Genomic DNA, 21,774 nt, shown 5'->3' with positions numbered 1-21,774 from the left:
TTGATTTCCCAATTGTATAGATAGTTTTTTATGTTTGCTGAACAATATTGAAAAGTGGACGTACTTACCAAGTTGTTGCACCGGTGCCATTATTTGAGAAAGCAATTTAAGTCTGTACATTATAATGGTCGTTATAAGTATGTGCATGGGTTAAGACAAAAAATGAATTTTATCGGGTAAAACAAAAATAATATATTTTTATTTATTTTTAACAAATTGTAATTGAACTTTACAGTTACCTACTTTAAAAATGTGTGTATAATTAGCAAAAAATTGTTTTGTGAAATATCTATAATTTTATCATATCCATTAGTGTATAATATGACATTGTATTATAATTTTAAACAAAGACTTCAATGAATTATTTGCACAACATCCTGAAATGTGGTTATGGAATAACAATTGTATTAATTAATAGCCCGCTACGCATTATATGATTCACATATTGAAATAGATACCAACCTAGATACAGGAAGCAGGAAATCGTACGAAGGCCGGTCATCTATATAGGGTATTTGCGTGGTATGAGAGAGTAAAAACAAAAATAAAAGATTCATATCGACTAGAATTATAATACACGTGTGTATAGTATATGTGTGTGATTCATGTAGAATATTATAATATTATTAGTATACTGTTAATTTTCCTAAAATATCTTAATAATCTTACACGCCTTGGAACGAAATGGCCTATATAATGTTATAATAATTACAATATTCAGGGTATTATAATATTATTATCATGTACGTACCTACACCTATTTATACTATCAGTTATCACTATACATTGTACATATTTATGTATACTTACGAAAATAAAATACAGATACTAGTTATTAATATTACGCGTAAAATAATATTATACTTTAGTTAGGTATATGTATTAACCATTAAAAATGAATTAATTAAACAGAGTTATCAGTCATAAATTATGTTGCAGAAAGAGGAGTTAAGTTAATTCAAGAATACAGTAGTATACTGACGAAAGACGAAAATCAAAAACAATTTCTATTACAAGTTGTAAATGATTATAAAACAAATTACCCTGATTATAAAAAATACATAAATTCGTTCATAATTAATAGATATTTTATTTGAATGTAACGTATCTAATTTTCACATTGTATTACTTCATTGAACCACTACCTATTTATTTTTAATGACATCAATATTCAATATGTTCTTGTATAGGTAAACGATTTTTTTTTAAGATTAAGTTAACATTTTGTATACTTCAAGATTAATTTCTTAATATAAAACAATTGTTGTAAAAAGTAGTATATAATAGAGAGTTCAGACCGCTGTATATTCAGCATGCACGACGATTCATATGCACGTGATGGATTTAATCAGCCTAAGGATGATATTTTAGCTAAGGTAATTTATATAAACATAGTTTTAAAAATAAAAACACAATATTTATTTTATATTTATTTTTCCCAGGCACTAGATCATATTGACGGACCTGCACGGACACCAGCCGAGATCCGCAACCCGCAGGCATGCGAGGTAAACGATGGACCTGATTTTTTCTACCAATTCAGGACGATATCACCAACGCAACCTTACCCAACTTTCACCGAACATCCAGTGCCATCACACAAACGATCTCAGTCAACCTTCGCCAAGCATCCGACGCCAGTACGTGATGTTAAGCGACGTCTATTTTAATATTTGTATGAAAATAACTAATTTATGTGAAAATAAAACAAGCGTGATACTTAAAAAAAAGTTTTTTATTTATTAAAATAATAGTAAGGTTTACAATAAGTATTTACAAGGTTCTTACTTCTCCATTAAATGGATTATAATTTATAATTTGGTCATGTAATATTAAGCAATATGCAGATGTTGAAGCTGGGAACGCTTCGTCTGCTTCTAGTTCAATCCTTAGGTCGACGGTTGATGTTTTCACGTTATCGTTCTGTTTGCTCATGTCAACAATTATAATTGGAGACAGATTTTTGAAATCTGCTCGATTCAACAGAGGTTTCACATCTTCATGTCCGTAGTAAGATTTCTGGAACTCGGCATACGTGCGATATAATGTCGCCATCTTATTCTTGGTAAAGTCACACTGAAAATCTTCATAGGGGAATACTTCTGCGTTTAAATAGACCTTTAGGTTTTTTATTTTACAATGGTTGAAACACGACATTGCTTTAGTCGGACTATTTTTTCTAGCGGTTTGAAAACCGATTATTACATACCTAGGTTTTTCTAATTTGTTAGATCTCTTCACTTTCCACGAATGCGAAGTGTTTTGAGGTAAAAATGGATATTCACACAGTTCCCACGATCTAAACGCACATGTCAGTGGTTTCTGACTATTGATTACTTTCAACAGTCTAATTTTTTCTCTGTCACTAACTCTCACTATAGGCATCCGCCACAATATTTTTGTTATGTTTATTTTCACGTCTTTTAGTTTAGGAGCGTCTGCAACAACTTCATTATTTTTAAACTGCTTGATGGCATTGATATCAATCGATGCTCTATTTAATATAAGTTGCTGATTACAGTTTATTAAAATTTGCTTATAATCTTCACAAAAACCAAACAAATCTTTAAGATTAATACATCCGTTAAAATGGTCGTTATCGATAAAATCTTTATTAGCAGTTTTAATTTCGCTATCCCAAGCATCATTATGATGCGATGAAATATTTGTTTTATTATACGAGCAATATCCTTTTAATGTGGACGATATACCCGGATTGACGAGTTTCTGAATTTGAGTACCGTTTATTTCGTATTTCATTTCAGAGAAAAGAAATGCCAGTCCGTTGTTTATGAATCTAATCTCGTCAGTTATTTCCACAGGTTTGATTATTGTCCCCTCGATGTAAATATAACTCTCACATGGTAAAGTATAAGACTCTGTGTTATGCAGAGCAATACGCACCTCATCGTTATTGGAAAGAGCAGATGTTGAATACAGTAAAAAAGAATGATAGTCAATTTAAGTTATTTTACAATCGTCGGTGTATCCAGCCGTTACATCCAAATACAAATCGTCCATATTAAATAGCGTTCAGCGAGCGTAGAAAAGCCAAATTATCTGCTGTTAGACTATGATCAACTTGTTTACGTTTCGAATATTTCTTCTTCTTCGGAGTTGTTACCTTTCTACTGTTTTTAATACGACTGACAGGTTTTACATATGCAGTGCTATTTATATTACAAAATTTCAGACCCATCACAAGTCTTGAATTAATAATCGTATCGATACTGGCTCGCCTCGTAGATCGACCAACTCGTTGTCTTGATTTTTTAAAATTATACTCGCGTGCGTTATAGATGTAGAATTAATTGGGTAAAATACCAAATGTGTTGGAACCTCTATTATTTTATAACCTGGAGGTACATTCGGGTAAAACTCATGTATTGTATGGCACTGCTTACCGTTAACGAATGAACCCATAACCAGATTTGAGTCGATATATATACAGTTTGTTTTAGTAATATTGACCAACGCATCTGATACGTGATTGACATTAGCACCATACTTACGGTTTTTAAACCCCAATAACTGTCCTATACTATCAGACATGGAAAAATCTACAGTTTCGCTACAAAACATTGAGCATTTTAATGTAATATTATCTGCTCTCAGCATGAATAAAGTATCTGAATTAGGTAATACACGTATTATTGCCGCTTCGATTTCCTTCAACTCATAAGATCCAGTGGGTATTATATTATAGCTTCCGCTTGTACGCTTACCAGCGATATTATTTGTGATTCCTATTTTGCTGCATTTTTCGTTTACATTAGGTATAGAATTATTTGTTTGAAAACCCAGCAGACAGATTTTAGCATTTTTACTGACTTCTATAGGTGGAAAAAAGTCGCATGATAATTCACTCGAGTTGCCGGTTAACGTTATAGTGTACATGATAAACATTGTAAGCACAAGTGACCACAGTTTGTTGTATTATATTTTTGATGTCTATCGTAATTATATTCGATACTGCACCCGTTGAAATATTTCTGTAATTCTAACGGATTTTTAGATTTTTTAGATTTTTTCGCAGCTGACAGACATGTTTTTACTAATTTAGTTATATTTTTTTCGTTAATTTTATTTTTGATCGAATTTTTAGCAGCCAAATCCATTTGTTTAAATCCGCAACCAGCTCCAATCTTACGTTTGACCTTCATGGCTGTAGTGACCAGCCAAGACGCAGCTTTTTCCTTGATACCTGTGTTTTTAGATTTAAACACTTCCCAAGCTTGATTTTCTAATACTTCGTACGCTCTGTGTCTATCGGTTAGTGAATTACTTTCTTCGTATGCGATATCGTGGGCTCTGGCCAACTCGTCAAGACGGTCTATTCCGCGTTCTCCACGCGCTAGTCTATCTTTTAATTTGGTTCCAGGACCGGCAAATCTATAACAAATATATATACATAAAATGTAGACAGGTTTTAATAATAACAATAATATTATGTAGTGACTTACCTATAGCCTGGTAAATGCAATTCCACGGGTAAATGATTTATCACAGAGTTAATAAGACCGGATTCTTTATTGTTGTTTCGCTTACGAACGCGAGACATCGTGTGACGTTATCGCTAACATTGCATCTATATTTATAGTGAAAAATTAAAAAAAATGCGTCTTATTGAACAAGAGAAAAAACTTCGGATTTATAACATTGATACCCCCGAGACAATTCAGCTGAGACACGGTGAACTTTTTCCAAATACGATAAGGTCGTTGTTACTTGGGAGCTCTGGTTGTGGTAAAACCAATCTGATGTATTTTCTACTCGTCGATGAAAACGGTTTGCGATTTGAAAACGTTTACATATACTCCAAGACGCTGGAACAACCGAAATATAAATTACTGAAACGTATTATTGACGGTATTGATGGTATCAACATTTTTACCTTTTTCGAGAATGATAAAGTAATTCCACCCGAGAAAGTTTTACCGAACTCAATTTTTATCTTGGATGATGTTATCGGAGAACAACAAAATGTAATAAGAGATTATTTTTCTCGAGGTCGCCACAATAAAATTGATATATTTTATCTGGCTCAGAGTTATTCAAAAGTACCTAAACAGCTGATACGTGATAATGCAAATTTAATAGTATTGTTCAAACAAGATGAAACTAATTTAAAACATGTATATCAAGAGCACTGTTCAGGGGACATGACATATGTACAGTTTAAACATTTTTGTATGACATGTTGGAACCGTGAGATGTTTACATTTGTTGTTATTTGTAAAGATTGTGGGCGTGATAACGGACGTTATAGTTTTGGGTTTGATACTTATGTGCTTATATAAGGCGATACAATTAATAAATATTATCATTTAAAACGTAGTCATGACGGATGCAACTACTGTTCTAGATGAGCTTGTCAAAGCTAAGGAAAGTATTAAACGTAAATATATCGCATTAAAAACAGACTCGGATAATGTTCAACAACTAATGACACAGACATTAAAACCAATAATCGATCCATTAACTAAAATATCGAATAAACCTCGATTAAACAAAGAAAATATTAACGTCAGCTCGAAAAACTCATTTGCAGACGACTATCAACAGGAAATTGAAAATTGGCTACAGTCTACAGACTTGGATAATATATACGGTCCGAAAAAACTTCCAAATGGCCATATTATATTGAGCGATAAAGAAGTAAAATTCATCGAAAACACTATACTTATTGACGACGGTACTGTTTATAACTTAACCTCAGGTCTTATTCAGTTATTATTTTTGAAAAACCCGCTTGTTTATACCGATAACGATTTAGATGTGTATAAATCTATATTGGCACAGACATCAGCACATATAGCTATTGGAAGAAAAATAATAAAAAAGGGTGGCTTTAAATATACATCAATCATCAATAAATTATTTCCCTCGGGCAGTGGACTGTCTATGAAATTGCAGAAAAATAACTTAGTGTATTGAGACAATCCAAACGAGTTGGTCGATCGATTACGTCTACTTCTAGCGTCAAAGGCCGCTGGTAATACAGGCGTTTCAAACGAAATAATATCGATTTTCGAAGAATTACGTGAGGCCGGTCTAATAAAGCGAGTTCCAGATGTCTAAACGGGAAATCGCTAACGAACTTCATAAACCAGCAAGGAAAAATTTCACTAGGCGCCGAGTTAACGTCTATGGAAAAAATGATTTATGGCAAGCTGACTTGGTTGAAATGATAACATATTCAAAAGTAAATGGTGGTTACAAATACATCCTGGTTGTAATTGACTGTTTTACGAAATTTTCTTGGGCGAAACCGTTAAAGTCTAAGACAGGTAAAGAAGTTACTAGCGCGATGGCTACAATATTAGTTGAACGTTCACCAAAACTTTTACAACTCGATAACGTAAAAGAATTTTACAACACCACTTTTGACGCTTTGATGAGCAAGTATGGCATACACAAATATTCAACTTTCAGTATTCTAAAGGCTAGCCTCGCGGAAAGGCTTAATCGTACATTGAAAGGGAAAATGTATAAGGAGTTTACTGCACGTGGCTCTCGCGAATGGGTTTCAATTCTACCAAAGTTGCTCGACGAATACAATAATTCACCACACAAGACTATAGGAATGACACCAATACAAGCAGATTCCGACCCCGCCTCAGTGGTAATAAAACAGCGTAAAATTAATAATGAAAAAATTAAATTCAAAGTCGGTGATAAAGTTCGTATAAGCACACAGAAAGGCGTATTTACAAAAGGTTATTTACCAAACTGGTCTACGGAAATATTCGAGATTATCAAAATAAATAAAACATTGCCCGCTACTTATCAGTTGCAAGATTATATGAGTAACCCTATTGCCGGTTGTTTTTATTCTTCGGAAATAAGCAAGACCGATTTCCCAAACGAATATTTAATCGAGAAAATTATTCGCAAAAAGGGCGATCAAATGTACGTCAAGTATCTAGGATTCGATAATATACATAATAGTTGGATAAATACACGTGATGTTAAAAAATAGTGTCAGTCGTTTTATAACTATGAACGTGTTTGGTAGTTCTCAGGTGAGTGACACTAGAAGAATTATTTCAGATATTCAGTCAAGTAACAAAACGATACTAAATGATACGAAACTCCAACAGAAAGAAATTGATACTTTGAAAAGTAATATTGTTAATCTACATGATAAGATACAATTGTTGGAAAATAATATACAAACAAGTAATAAGTCTTTATTAAATTGCGAAAATATCGGAGCTATTTAATAACTGTGCTGAAACTAGTACAGCAATCGCTATCCAGGGACTTGACGTGGCTCAATTAAAAGCTGAAGTAAATCGTATAACTGGAATATTTGATGAAAATTCATTACCGAATCATGGAACATATATTTCAGATTTAAACTCACGTTTAGAGATCATTGAAGGCAAAAATATTAAGAAAACTTAATTTTATTTAATATACTTACTAATTAGTTGGTTAAATATATGAGAAATTGAAGTATAATTTCAGTCGACCTGTATACCCCATTGTGTGCGGTAGTCCTCTGTCAGTGATATAAATTTTTACAATAATTTAATAAAACCTGTAATTATGTCGTCGGCTATCGTAGACATGCATTGCATTCTTGGAACAATAAATAAATATTTTATTAAAGAAATGTCTATAGTCGACACAGCAACGTGGGCAACTCAACACTGGATTTTTAAAAATTCAAAAACTATGCAAGACAACAAGAGTCAAAAAACTAACAAGTGGCTGGAACATAACTATCATAAACTAACTATAGAATATGGTGATGTTGAGTATGAAGAATTAAGTAGAATATTGAACTCATTAAAATTCACCTGCATTTATGTCAAAGGCGAACAGAAAAAACAGATGCTCGCAGAATTTATACCTCAAGTCGCAATAATCAACATCGAAGACCTTGGATGTCCACGTTTGGATCAAATATGCGATGAAGAAACCTTACCTTGCTGTATTTTTCATATGGAATTTAATCCAAAACAATGTACATTCTATAAAGTATTTGCTATAAGGAAATGGATTATAAATAATTCTTAAAGATTTTTGTATACATTTTATTTAATAAACATAATAATATTTTAACATTGTTTTTTTTTATTTATTTATACATTTATAAGATTTTTTAATTAAATATATTGGCAAAAACATGGTTATAGCTTAAACAATTATATAGGAAAAAAAATATTACAAGAAAACATTGTAAACTATCTTACATATCTAGCAAAAGCATACTGATACGGCATAGAGTATTTACAAATTATACAATATAAAAATAAAAATTATACATTTACATACAAAGTATGCATTATAAAGGTGTTAATACTACAAATTTATACACTAATCTAATATTTTACAAAAATATTTACAAATTACACAATAATCTATTATCAAGTATTTACATTATATAACAATTAATAGGATAATATTTACAAGTTATTTACAATAATCAATAATTATAACAAAACAATAAAACTATATATAACAAAAAAATAAGTAAAGTTTCTGAAATAAAACTATTTAGTTGTGTAACAAAGAAGCTCCCTCATAAACTCTTTATCCAGTTTACTCCATCGTCGCCCTCTGTCATCTACCTCATAGTCGAGTTCAGGCCATTCATCCTCGGGTTCATCTTCCCTATAAAATATAAAAGTAAAATCATTACAATAATTTAAAAATATATAAATTACTCATTTACTCGATTACTCACTCTATACTATAATGTCCATGTGCTAATGTATGTATTTTATCCTCTAACACCACCCTCTTGTCATCATAGCTGTTATACGTTAATTTCTTTGTTTTTATCGTCATAAGCTGGTGGTTGAATGATCTTATCGACACATTCTCTGTATATAATTCCAATCCATCTTCTTCAAACAAACACTTCCTATGATCTTCAAGAGTCATGTGGTTTTTAACCACATGACCTCTTATCCCCTTCACTTTGATTTTTTCACCACCAACTCTTTCCTCCGGTCCGGCATACACATTGAAAGCATATGACTTGGCTCTCGATCCACAGAATTCAGTAATTATATCACCATCAACTTCATCAGAAAAGTACCCTGGGGACTTCTTTCTTTCTATCACATAACACGGATGGTCACTGGGTAGGTTGCCAGTATCCATCCGGTCCAACAAGCTACTGTTAGCCGCCAAGTCTTTGTAGAAGTCATCCGTTTGAATGTGATACACTAGTGAATCTAGAAAAAGAATGATATTAAATTAATATATTATATACATGAGATTATTTTAATTATATTTACCTGTGTCAGTATACATAAGAGTTAATCTAGGGCCATAGTGTTTCTTCATTACATTGTAATGATAGTCATACATCATTGTTTTTGATATGTCTAGTACTGCAAATCCTGAAAAATAATAAAATGTGTTAATAGATTTATGATAAAAGTGGTAAAAAAGTATATTTACCAATATATATATAGGTTTATCGAATCTAATAATTGTATTCTCTAAAGCGACAGCGTTTAGGTTTTCATTATAATTAGTACAGTGTTTGAATGTACACTTGTTAATCAGTTTCTGCAACCTCCTCTCACACGACACCAACTCCATCTTCATCTCTTTCCTCTTCGATTGCATTGTTTTACCTGTAAAAATAAAATATTAATAAAAATATAATAAATAGTATAAAGTAACATACCAAATACAGCATTGTTCATCAGCTTAAAAAAGTCTTTCTCAAAATCGTTCTTAGCCTTCTTTCTCATCTCTGTGTTTAACTTAATATATTTAGCCAACCAATCCGACTGGCTAAACTGAATAACTCTGTGTACCTATAAAAAATAAGAGAAATGTTAAAAATCTGCTTAAAATCTTATAAAATATAAATATTTACTTTTTCAACTATCAAACCATTCTTAATGGACTGCTGTAGGTTCCTATAATGTATGATGTAATTCTCCTTTTTCTCAAATGTCGCCATCAACTTCCTCACCTTCGACCCTCGAGGCACGCTGTTTTGCGGCAGGAAAGGCAGGTCGTTGTGCTTATCATGTAATTTTTGTGGGTATGTTACATCCACCTCATACACTCGCCCTATGGGTGATGTGTCGTTCAAATCATCAAGTCCGTTTAATGTAGGTTCGACCCAGTTGAACCCACCGTACGGCATGTACTGGGACATTGCCCACCCGTACAAGTTGTTATACCTATAAAATTAAAAAAAAAAAACTTAATAAGTATGAAAATATTATTAAGTTTTGAAAAAAATATACTTACAGTCCTGATACACTATCCACGATTTCTCTTTCGTCTCATCATAGCCCGGGGTCTTTGCATTATTCGCCTTCGCATATCGTTTGCTCGCTTGAACCAATCCACCTCGTCTACCTATAAAAATAAATAAGATTAATATTATTATATATATACACATTTAAAAATAATATACTAACCATTCTCGAACATCAACAACATGTCGTAATCGTCCAGCAACTGCAGCTTTTGCCCCGTGAACTTAAGCATCGCATCGAAACTAAGTCCAGGAGCGGTGAAATAATGGGCGGCGTCCAGGTTGTATGCCCTCATGCACACGTCGCGGAAGTTTTCGAACACATCAGCCAACAGCAATACATCGATTTTGAGATACAGGTCTGAATACTCGCCCAACGTCGTACAGCCAAAGTGGTCCCAAACCAACTTCGCGTGCTCAAAGTCTTCCTCCTTAATCCCGGTCTCTGTCAACGTACTATAAAATTCTCTCTTCCTCGGTAACCTCGTCTCCTCCAGCCGCTCCCAACTATCCGTGTACTCGTACGGGTACACCCCCTTACGAGTCACGAGTGGCATATCTCCGGCGACAAAATGTTTGGCTGTCTCACGGAAGTTCTCATGTTCGGGTGTAACTAAATTTTCGGCCAGGGACGACAGACTCGACGCCATGAACCGGAACGTGTCGATAAACCGAACAGTGAAGGTACTAATTATATATTTCGAGAAAGATATAAATTTCTCCTCACTGTTCGGTATAACGTTGATCGCCTGTGTATCATACCCAAGTTCAGTGATTATGAAGTGCGAGTCGTAGTTTGAGAGATTATGAAAAAAGACAGGGACAAATTTAGGCTGTTGTAACTCTAAGTTACACCTAGAGCACAAGGTCTGCCTAAATTTGCCCGTTAAATGATCATGATCCCTAACCTTGCCACCCCCGGCTAATATGCATTTGCATAAGTTACACGCATTACACTCTTTATGTGTTTTTTCTTCGTCCTCAGTAATGGTTATAGGTATATTCGTCTTCATCAGACCTTCAATTTTCCGGGCCACATCAACTATCGTCTCCACAAAATGTCTCGCCACGTCCGTCCTGTTTTCGCCCCCTCTATGTTTTACCGGCCCCGCCGGTATCTCGTGTTGAACCAATAATTCCGCCGGTACGTCATCGCTCGCCTTCACAAAAAATGTATAACTCATCGGCTCATGATTTTGAATAATTGTTGTGTTCCCCCCTTTTTTCTCCTCCGCCTTCGTCAAGATCGCCTCGAAATCCGCGTAAATGACAAACGGGTGCCTAACCGTGTTTTTCCACGCCCTGAACTCAACACAATCACCCTCCTTCGGCATCTCCGGTAAAATTGGCTTGTGCGCCCCACAAATCAATTTATGTTGGTCCAGGGCCTACTGTCCGCTCAACTTGAATTTTAAATTTTGGTTGTCAAAGCTGGTGAAGCACCTTTTACAAAAAATGACACTGCCATTGTGTCTCGTTTTCTGCGCACGTATGAGCCGTGAAAAATTCGAAATGTAAACATAGTGCGAGTTATTTTCGCCGTCCGTCACCAACAACAGGTCGAAATGATCCTTTTTTTCTTCGTCGACCACACGTAACGGATACACTTCATACGTTGGGTACTTACGGGGTGCCTGGAATTTTTTGTCGAGGCCGTATACATTTATAGAGACGTTATTATTATTTTTTTCAAATTTGGTGATGTCTGATAGTGGTGTCGGGAACGATATACCGTTAAAATTATAATTTTTCTCATGCTTTTTATAATTTTCTCCGACACAATATTTATATCTATCAGATAAATTTTCGGCCACAAGCCTCGCCAAAATCGCCCACTTGGAGCACTCCTGATCCGTGTTTTGTTGGTTGATGGTCCCCCGTTTTCTATCTATATATTCAGGTAGTTGAATATACGACGAGCCGCCCATCGGTGTATATTTATACACGGCCAACAACAGCCCATCGATCGACTCCAGTGTAAATCCACTACCCCTCCCGATGTAGTCATCTTTCTCCTGAACCAACTTCATGTACGCTCTCTCTACATTAGTTCTTATATCGCTGTCAGGGTAAATTTCTGTCGCCACTGTTTTAAATGCCCGGTTCTCCGACGAATTGGGGACGTTGGGCCGGTTGTACGTAGCTTCGAGCTTCAGGTTGAATTTAATAGAATGTTTTTGTACGGAGGTCTTTAATAAAATGACTAGTTCAGGCATGAGGAGTCGGATAAAGTCGGAATAAATCGTTGTATTGCCGATATTTTTAGCATAGTACCAAACTATTTTTCTATTTGCGGACGACAAAATTTCTACGAACCCGGGAGCCTTAACGAGATTCAACCTAACCCTTTTAACGTTAGCAGCCGAGGCGGTATTGGCCGTAGAAACGCGTTTACCGTTGACGGTAACGGTGTAAGAATCTTTAAAAATAAAAAAAACCTAATATTAATAGGTATCTAATAAAATTAATACCGTATCTATTAGAAATCTAATTAACCTCACGATCTTAAAAAATAGAAAAAAAATCTACTGATATAACTACAAAGATATAAAAATGTTGATATATAATAAAAATCGCGTTGAAAAAATTAAATCTACCAAACGATCTGACAACCGGTGCAATGCCGGAATACTCCAACTATTATACCATTGATCGCTTCACAGACCACTTGATAAGTTTAAAATAAAAATATAGAATTTATATTTAAAATTTATAATAAATCTAAGTAATTGATTAAGTGTTGTACGATAATTTGCTGAATTTTAAAAATCTATTTTACGATATTTATTTTTAAAAATCTAATTGATCGAGCAATAATACTTGTCGGTATATCTTTTTTAAAAAATGATCCGTTAAAATCAGCGGGTCTTTTAAAAATCTAATTCTTATAAATAAAACTAACCTGTATCCTCAAATTCGTCCATGGCTTCCATACACATTTCGTCTTCGGTTAACATGTTCGAGCCACCGGCCGGGACATCAGGAACAAATATTTGGGGTGCAATCTGAACTTGAGCTGGAGCAACCTGAACGATTCTTTGCTGTACCGGTTGTGTAATGATCGGTGCAGCAGGCATTGGTCTGAGGTGAGCCGGAACGTTGACGATACCTTAGGAAAAATAATAAATTAATATTTAATAAGATTATATAAAACGTATACAATTTCTATACATACCATGAATATTCTTCATATGCCTTTTAAGATGCGACTTATCGTTGAACAATTTATCGCATACAGTGCATGGGAAACGTATGCCCGCATGAGTTTTGCCATGTCTAACCAAACCGTCTTTACGTGCGAACACCGACGGACACTGATCGCAGTTGACATATTTAAAATATTTGAAATAAAAACGAGATGAAAAATAATATAGTGTTTAAAACACTTGTAAAAATTAAACACAGAGTGATAATAATTGATTATATTATTTTAAATAATGTCGAGCAAATAATAAATGCTGAAAAAAACACGAAAGGAGCTAACGCATAGAACGTGTACAAGTAACTGTGACACACTGAACGCCGTTGACAACGGCGGCAGCTGCAGCTGGTGTAAGACAAGGTTGTATCGATAACAAAGGGATAATAGCCATCTATTCAATAGATATATACGGCTATTTGAACGTTTTCAAAAAAACCTACACCGTACCTACTCCAAATGTAGACACACAGTAGATATTTCTGAATTATATCAATAAGCGTTTATTTCGTGATTTTCGGCTATTTGATCGTTTTCAAAAAAACCTACACCGTACTCCAAATGTTGCTACGCAGTAGATATTTCTGATTTATATCAATAAGCGTTTATTTCGTGATTTTCGGCTATTTGATCGTTTTCAAAAAAACCTACACCGTACTCCAAATGTTGCTACGCAGTAGATATTTCTGATTTATATCAATAAGCGTTTATTTCGTGATTTTCGGCTATTTGAATAAATCTACACCGTCATAACAATAAATATATGCGTCATACGATATTTAATAATAATATGTTTATTTTTAATTTCACACTCAACGTTGATAGTAGGAGTTAATAATTACTAATAAGGAGATTTATACACCGCACACGTTACGGATAATCGTTATCACTAATGAGGAATGGTGACTGGTAAGGTTACGGTAGTAGCATCAGATGCTGATAGTAGGAGTTAATTACTGATAAGGAGATTTATACACCGCGCACGTTACGGATAATCGTTATCACTAATGAGGAGTTAATTACTGATATGAAGATTTATACACCGTGCACGTTACGGATAATCATTATCACTAATTAACTGAGGGTGCGGAGGGTGCGGAGGGGGTGCGGAGGGTGAGGAGGGCGTGGGGGTGCGGATGGCGAGGAGGGCGAGGAGATCAGCGGTCTGAACTCTCTATTATATACTACTGTAAAACTAGATTAAGTACATTAGTTTTAAACAATTTTATTTTATTTCATCTTTGAAGATTTGTATGTTATTGTAAAAGCGATCATATAGAAAATATATTGAAATTTTAGATTTTTTTTCAGAAAAAGGTAATAATTTTTATTTTATTCTAATTTCCACAGAAAATAATAGATTTACGAGAAATTGTGTCCGAACGTTTTTTATAGGGAATACCTGAATCTACAATTTAGGTTCTATACAACGTTATGCTAAATGTAATATATAATGAATTAAATCAGAATAACCCTAAAACTACCCTATTTATCAATATTCAACCCTCTTGCGGCACCTGAAGGGGGTTATTAATCATCACCAAATTTAACCCACATACCTTTCGTATGGTAATGAAACAATTGAGTGGGTGAGAAATTAAAAATTTGAAAGTTATAAATAAGGGCCACCCTAAATTATGTATATTGTATACTGTATATAAATGCATATTATAAATTACTATATACCCAAATATAAAAAAATTATAATTATTGTATGAATGGCGAGAGAAGGAGGGGTGGATTTGTTATCGATTGATTAATAAATTGTTGTATAATTTAGTTTAACGAAAAGTGTTTGTAATTAATATTCATCACTTAAATAGCCCACCCACGAGTATATATTATATACACTTAAGAAAATAATATAATATCGAGCGCCCGCGTTCGTCTGCAAAACGTTCACACCTCATTTTTGGAATTCCGAATCAAGCTATAATATTATAATATGTTTTCATACACTTCAGGCTGACGACGCGCGACATTAAGACAGCGGATTTTCAGACGTTAGTACAATCTAAATTCCGCATATACCTATTAATATATACATGCTAAATAAAATAACGTTTTACTGTTTTGATGTTGACGACTATGATGTTACTGTTTATTTTGGTTTTTTTATATATTTATAATAATAATAATGGTGACCTAATGAAATAATGCGGTATTAGAAATGTTTACAACATCAGGTTATAGTGAATTATCTATGTACGGGCCGGAGTATATAATAATAATATACGAGTCCGGACACCAAACTCCTTTTTTTACGCCACTAACACCTAGGTCTAAAAAATATAGAATGGAGGACTAGCTGGTGTGTAGTGTTGTAATAGCTCGAAAAGTAGTGGTCGGGATCGCCTAGCAAATACTGTCGGCTATGTAGTGCTTGTTGTGTATTATGTGTATTTGTGTATTAATATGTGTATGTATGTGGGTGTGTGTACAATAAAACAAATAATAATAAAATGGTAACACGGTTTCTGGTAATTAAGTTTCTGTATAACACGCAAATTGAAATAATAGCAGTACAAATTATATATTAAAACTCACCGTAACACAAATGTATAAAAATTATATAATAATAATAATAAATGACTTATGGCCAACCGAAATAATAATAATATATTGACGCAGCTATTTGAACTGAAGCTCGTATAAAATAATATGCGGCCCTTCTGTCCAACAAATTAATTATAATAAAAAATATCTATAGCCCTTTTGGCCCAACAATTAAATGTGTATAATAAATAAATAATAATAAATATAATGATAAAACTCACAGTTTGTGGAGCGCAGACTAGCTAGCTGGTCCTGTGCTATAGTAGGAATACAATACACGTAAATGATAGTAAAATAATAGTGTAATGATAGCCCTAATGGCTCACAATAATAAAGGTATGGTTGTGCCGATACGGTGACATATACTCGACGATTAACGCACATACAATAAAAATAATAATGAGTATTGCCCTTATGGCTCACAATAATAAAGAAAAAAAAAATAATAAAATTAATACGTATATAATAAAAAATAGTTGACACACGTCGGTGTTTTCGGTAAGACGTACAAAAACGGACAGATTCACGGCGGCCGTGCTAAATAATATTTGCATAGACGGCGCGGCGGCGTGCGATAACGTTTAATCTACATAATATTATATAACTCACAAAACACATTCAATACGAAAATAAAACAATACAAATAAGGTGGTATGTGTGTGTGAGACCAGCTGTCCTCAATGACCAGTGATAATTGACTATATAAAAATAATATTGTTGTTATGTTGCGGCGGAAACAATCTAAGCTAATGTATTGTAAGAATTTCAGGACTTCCTTGTCAGCCATTAAATTTTACCATAATGCTTGATTGAGGGATTTAGGGTCATCAGGAACATTTTTATTTTATATAGCAGCTTTCATCTGTCTGTATTCAACGAGGAGATATTAAAGACTGTCAGTTGACTTACACAAATTTCCACATTGAATTGGATCCTCTTTGCTCAGGAGGAAGCCGTAAGAGTATCGAGTGTTATGTCCTATTCTTAGTCACATAAGGATGACTTTCTTCTTTTTTTTTTTAAATATTCTGGTTTTGACCAACGTTCAGTAAACCATTTTATTTCACTGAGTTTGGTTTATTTTCTCTACCATTCGGATAATCATTGAGTATCAATTTTAATATTAATGTGGCTTGTGATATCCTCTTACGCGCAGTGTACCTACCTATTAAATTGATATTATCCATTTGGTCGCAAAATGCTGTTTCTTTTGTCATTACATCTACTTTTTCATTCCTGTCAATATTGCTGTGGCATGGTATCCTGGTCACTATTTATTATTTATAGTAATTTTATCTATGTATCATTTTATAATATTAAGCTTATATTTTAGTCCTAATAATTTTTTTTTTCGTGGTTTCGAGAATCGGAGGGGGGACTACGTTAGCATTACGTCCCCTAATCCTAATAATTAAACTACTATACTATATTCAGCTCTTATGGAAATCAAGTTGGATATTATAAAACATAATATTATAATATTTATTTATACATAATAAACCATGCATTATAATTTATAAATATGCCAACAACGTCTTACAATCAAAAGTATACCAATCAAGTTTTGATTGTAAATATAAATGTATTATTAAGTTTATTATATTTCTAATATTTATGAAAAAAAAAATAAATGAAAACAATTATACCTCCATGATTCTAATATTAATAAATAATAATATAATAAGTTTGATATTATAAAACATAATATTATAATATTTTGTATTTATACATAATAAAGCATGCATCATAAATATACCAACAACAGTGCCGCAACTACACCAATTTAACATTTGAGCCCGTGTATAAATAAAATGAATGCCCCCCCCCTCACTCTTGAAAATAACCTTTTGATTATTGTAAAATTGATTTTTCTAAATACTCTGGATTTTTGAGATTTTACTTATACAAAAATAATAAGGTTAACATAATTAAAACACGTAGTTACCTATGTATTTACAAATAAATAAATGTAATAATTTGTAGCCTTTTTTTATTTATTTAAAATATAAAAAATTATAAAATAACAAATAAATTGAACATACCATACCGTCAGTTAGAAACTCATAAATAAATACTGTACTCACTTTAAAAAATTCATTTTTCTTGCCTTTTTGTTTGAAAAATTGTCAATTATATTTCCTATGTTAATATAATTTGTTTTGTGTCTTTCAATATTGAGCAAAGCTATACTTGAAAGTCTTTCTTGGCCGATTGAGTTCCGTAAGTAATTTTTGATAAGTTTAAGCTTTGAAACTTTGGAGAACCTGAAGGTTTCAGGTGTAACTTTAAAAAAAATTACCTTAGATTTTAGATACATAAAATGTCCGCTGAATTTTTATATAATATTATATTATATTATAGAATTTTCTATAAACTATAACATTTTAAAAATATTTCGTCTCATGTTGATCTATTTATAGGCATATGGAACTTACGATTATAATTATTTTTTAGGAAATTATAATATCTCTGTAATAACAATTTTAGGATAGATAAACATAATTATATCAATACAACCATTTAATAAAATCTATTTTTTAAATTTTTTTTTAAAATGTTTAACGTATATTTCTAACAAATTACCAACACTAAGCATAAATTAACAAATTCATTCCAATTCCGTTTCCCATGGACGTTTTACATCAATGAAAATCATATAACATGCAACAACATCGCCATTTTTTTCCGTATAATTAACATTAAATTTGTAAGTTCCATAAAAAATTTGTTTTGGAAAATTTGTATTTGATGGATAGTTCGATAAATCATAACCTTTGGTGACATATGTTCCCTAAAAATATTTATTTTATTATGTTCATATAAAAATTTAAAAAGGTGGATAAGTGGATGTCGCTCTGCTGTACGGTAGGTTACAAGTGGGTCACTGTAATGGATGGTGTTAAATTTGAATTCAATGATTTGTATAAGAAAAACGAATCTGTGCGAAAAAGGTCAGTCAACCTATGATATTACCAAGTATATTTGATGATATTATTGTGAATAAAGTAATTTATATATAACCTATTTACGTGGAGCCTTGTTTTAAATTTTCAATCCTTAGCCATAATAATATAATTAATAAATTATAAATTTGATAAATGTTGTCAAAATTTGAACTTTAAATGCTTATAAAAAAAAAATTGTGCCATGTATTTTTAATATTTTTGAACTGCTATTAGAATGATATATCAGGAGCTTTATATTAAATATTCACGTTTTTTTACCCGACAAATAAAATTTTATTGATATTTATAGAAAACAAATCTAAAAAAATTGAAAACTGACAATATTTGTAAACAGCTCAAAAAGAGTCAAATTATTTTCAAAATTATATGGTGTATAGAAAATGCTAATATAAACATTCAGTGAAATTTTCAAGTATCTACAGTCATTCGTTTTTTAATTACAATAAAATAAGAAAATTGTTACATCAGAAATCGAGTAAATATCAAATGTTGTAAGAATATAAATATCAGACCCTCATAAAAATTTAATTTAAGTTTCTTGTAGACATTTTTTTTTTTGATAAAGGTAGACAAACTTATGAGTAATCTTATATTACATTTTCAAATCTTAGATTTAAAAAGAAAAATTTTTATGAATTCTCATCAAAATAATTTGCTATTTTTCGTGATTTTTCCGTATTTTGTCAAAATTTGAACTTTAAATGCTTATAATTAAAAACTGTGACTAAGGATTTTTAATTTTTTTCATCTGCCTTTGAAACAATAAACTAGGAGCCTTCTATTAAATTTTCAAGCTTTTTTACTCAATAAATAAAATTTTATTGATATTTATAGAAAAAAAAACTAAAAAAATTGAAAACTGACAATGGCTGTAAACAGCTCAAAAAGACTCAAAATATTTGGAAAATTTTATGGTGTATAGAAAATGCTAATATAAACAACCAGTGAAAATTTCATGCATCTACGGTCATTTGTTTTAGAGTTACACCAATAACCAAAATCGATTTTGCGTAAAAATTCCCGTTTTTCCTTAATTTTTCTTTTGTTTTTCACATCGCTTTTGAAAACTACTGGGAAATTAAAATTTTGACCTCCCCAATGCACCAACGATATTCACTTTCCCATCGAACAAGATACTGAAGTCGAAAATCGAAGCATTATTTCGACTACTTATCGTGTACACAGACACAAAAATAAAAAAATAAAAAAAAAAATAAAAAAAAAACACACATCATTGTAAAATCAATACATTCATCGTTTCACTCAGAATCTAAAATATTTTTGAAAAAACCACTTACCGGTGGAAATGAATTTTGTTCTGTGTCATTAAGTCCAAAGCTATTTGAAAAAACTTGAAATTCACCTCCAAGAAATTTTTTTAAAGTTTTGTAAGCATGGGGCGATTTATAAACGTACGCATTATTTTGCCATGTACCAATTTTATCTTTAACTGACATAGCACCATTAAACTATAACACAATATGTATTCATCTATATATTATGACCAGTTAATAAAAAAAAACTAGATAGTGAATACATTTTAATAACGATTTAAGTGTTGTGTGTCATTAAAATGCTTCACAATTCTTAAGTCCTTCAAAAGTCTTATAACTCTGTAATTTATATAAAATCGTATAGGTTTACATATTATAAATCATAAATATTTGTATGATCACATATGAAAATATTATATTATATTACTTATAAATCAGCAATGCCAATTTGATAACTATAATTGTTTGTATATCAAATGTCAATTTTATTTTACTAACATACCCATAAACTATCATCAAATGCCTTATTTGCAAACGTCATATTTCCTCTTAGTTCAACTTTAGTTCTAGATGTCTTGAATAAATAAAAATTATACTGAATAGCGCATTTCTGATTACACCGTTGAATAGAGTTGAAATGTAATCGATATTCTCCCTGAAATCATGTTTATAATTTTCATCTATACTTTTATTATCATAGTATATATTATACTATTTATTATCATATGTATACAATATACATTACGCATTTTGAAAATGATTAACAACCAAATGTCTGATATTAAAGATAGGTTACTGAATAGTTTAAAGTATTTTCTTCAACAATATTTTACGCAAGGGCATTGAATATTTCTTATTTAATATAAGCATAACTTAGAATGTATTTACAATACAATATGTCGAATACATGACAATATGTCTTAGAATATCGTCACCTACACAGATATGGAGGGTAACTACTGGATTCATAAGCAGGACATTTTGTGTAAAAATAACAATAATGCATCAGATTATGTTAGAATTTAATACTTTTGAGAAAAATATTAAATTATATGTTATAAGGACTGTTTGCTTAAAACAGATAGAAAAATTGAATACATATATAGAAGATCTTATATTATAAAGTTATTCTGAAATATTAGTTTTTACGGAAGTTTAGAATGATTTAGTATGATTCTAGTTAAAAATCAATTTTTACTTACTAGTGGCAAATTTGGGCGGAACTTGAAATCTTTTAATCCAGAATTGACAAGAATAATAAAATCTGCTAAAAGTATAAAAAAGTACTTCATAGTTAATTAGTGTGAATTATGATCTGAAAATGTAATAAATATTCACAAACGAATGACGGTGTAATGTCAGAGTTAAAGTCATATATCATGTGCTTCTGATAAATATTATATTCAACAAGCTAGTTAATAGTTTATTTTAATATTATAATATTTTAATTTGAAATGTATATAATCAATTGTGTCCAAATAAAAATGATGACTGTTGGTATATTATATTATTTTTTTAATAGGTACTGTTGTTTAA

General features: G+C 31.8%; 3 protein-coding genes across 3 annotated transcripts; all 3 read right to left on the bottom strand.

Moving 5' to 3' along the window:
- Positions 1-8,142: 8,142 nt before the first annotated feature.
- Positions 8,143-9,545, bottom strand: LOC132939089 (uncharacterized). The gene is made up of 4 exons (XM_061006108.1): positions 9,424-9,545; positions 9,258-9,362; positions 8,699-9,194; positions 8,143-8,625 (listed from the first exon to the last, which is right to left on the bottom strand). The coding sequence occupies exons 2-4, from the start codon at positions 9,331-9,333 to the stop codon at positions 8,505-8,507; spliced, it is 693 nt and encodes a 230-aa protein (XP_060862091.1). The 5' UTR covers positions 9,334-9,362; positions 9,424-9,545; the 3' UTR covers positions 8,143-8,504.
- Positions 9,546-9,958: 413 nt separating this feature from the next.
- LOC132939088 (uncharacterized) lies at positions 9,959-13,546 on the bottom strand. Its single transcript, XM_061006106.1, is given in 5 exon segments — positions 9,959-10,163; positions 10,234-10,344; positions 10,407-12,662; positions 13,146-13,352; positions 13,419-13,546. Coding segments are annotated over 5 exon segments (2,667 nt in total). The 5' UTR covers positions 13,435-13,546; the 3' UTR covers positions 9,959-10,086.
- A 5,060-nt stretch (positions 13,547-18,606) lies between these two features.
- On the bottom strand, positions 18,607-21,564 carry LOC132938155 (uncharacterized). The gene is made up of 4 exons (XM_061004842.1): positions 21,441-21,564; positions 20,741-20,893; positions 20,263-20,433; positions 18,607-18,789 (listed from the first exon to the last, which is right to left on the bottom strand). The coding sequence occupies exons 1-4, from the start codon at positions 21,528-21,530 to the stop codon at positions 18,607-18,609; spliced, it is 597 nt and encodes a 198-aa protein (XP_060860825.1). The 5' UTR covers positions 21,531-21,564.
- Between the last annotated feature and the right edge of the window lie 210 nt (positions 21,565-21,774).

Source organism: Metopolophium dirhodum, chromosome 2, assembly GCF_019925205.1.
Source record: "Metopolophium dirhodum isolate CAU chromosome 2, ASM1992520v1, whole genome shotgun sequence".
Classification (NCBI taxonomy): Eukaryota; Metazoa; Arthropoda; class Insecta; order Hemiptera; family Aphididae; genus Metopolophium; species Metopolophium dirhodum.
Note: the sequence above shows the minus strand (reverse complement) of the source record. Positions and strands in the feature narration are given on the sequence as shown.

Coding starts and splice junctions, on each gene's coding strand:
- LOC132939089 (XM_061006108.1), bottom strand. CDS start 9,333: ATGATGTATGACTATCATTACAATGTAATGAAGAAACACTATGGCCCT. Junction 9,195..9,257: donor TCTTATGTATACTGACACAG/GTAAATATAATT, acceptor TTCTTTTTCTAG/ATTCACTAGTGTATCACATT. Junction 8,626..8,698: donor CATGGACATTATAGTATAGA/GTGAGTAATCGA, acceptor TATATTTTATAG/GGAAGATGAACCCGAGGATG.
- LOC132938155 (XM_061004842.1), bottom strand. CDS start 21,530: ATGAAGTACTTTTTTATACTTTTAGCAGATTTTATTATTCTTGTCAAT. Junction 20,434..20,740: donor CATTTGATGATAGTTTATGG/GTATGTTAGTAA, acceptor ATTGTGTTATAG/TTTAATGGTGCTATGTCAGT. Junction 18,790..20,262: donor AACAAAATTCATTTCCACCG/GTAAGTGGTTTT, acceptor AAATATTTTTAG/GGAACATATGTCACCAAAGG.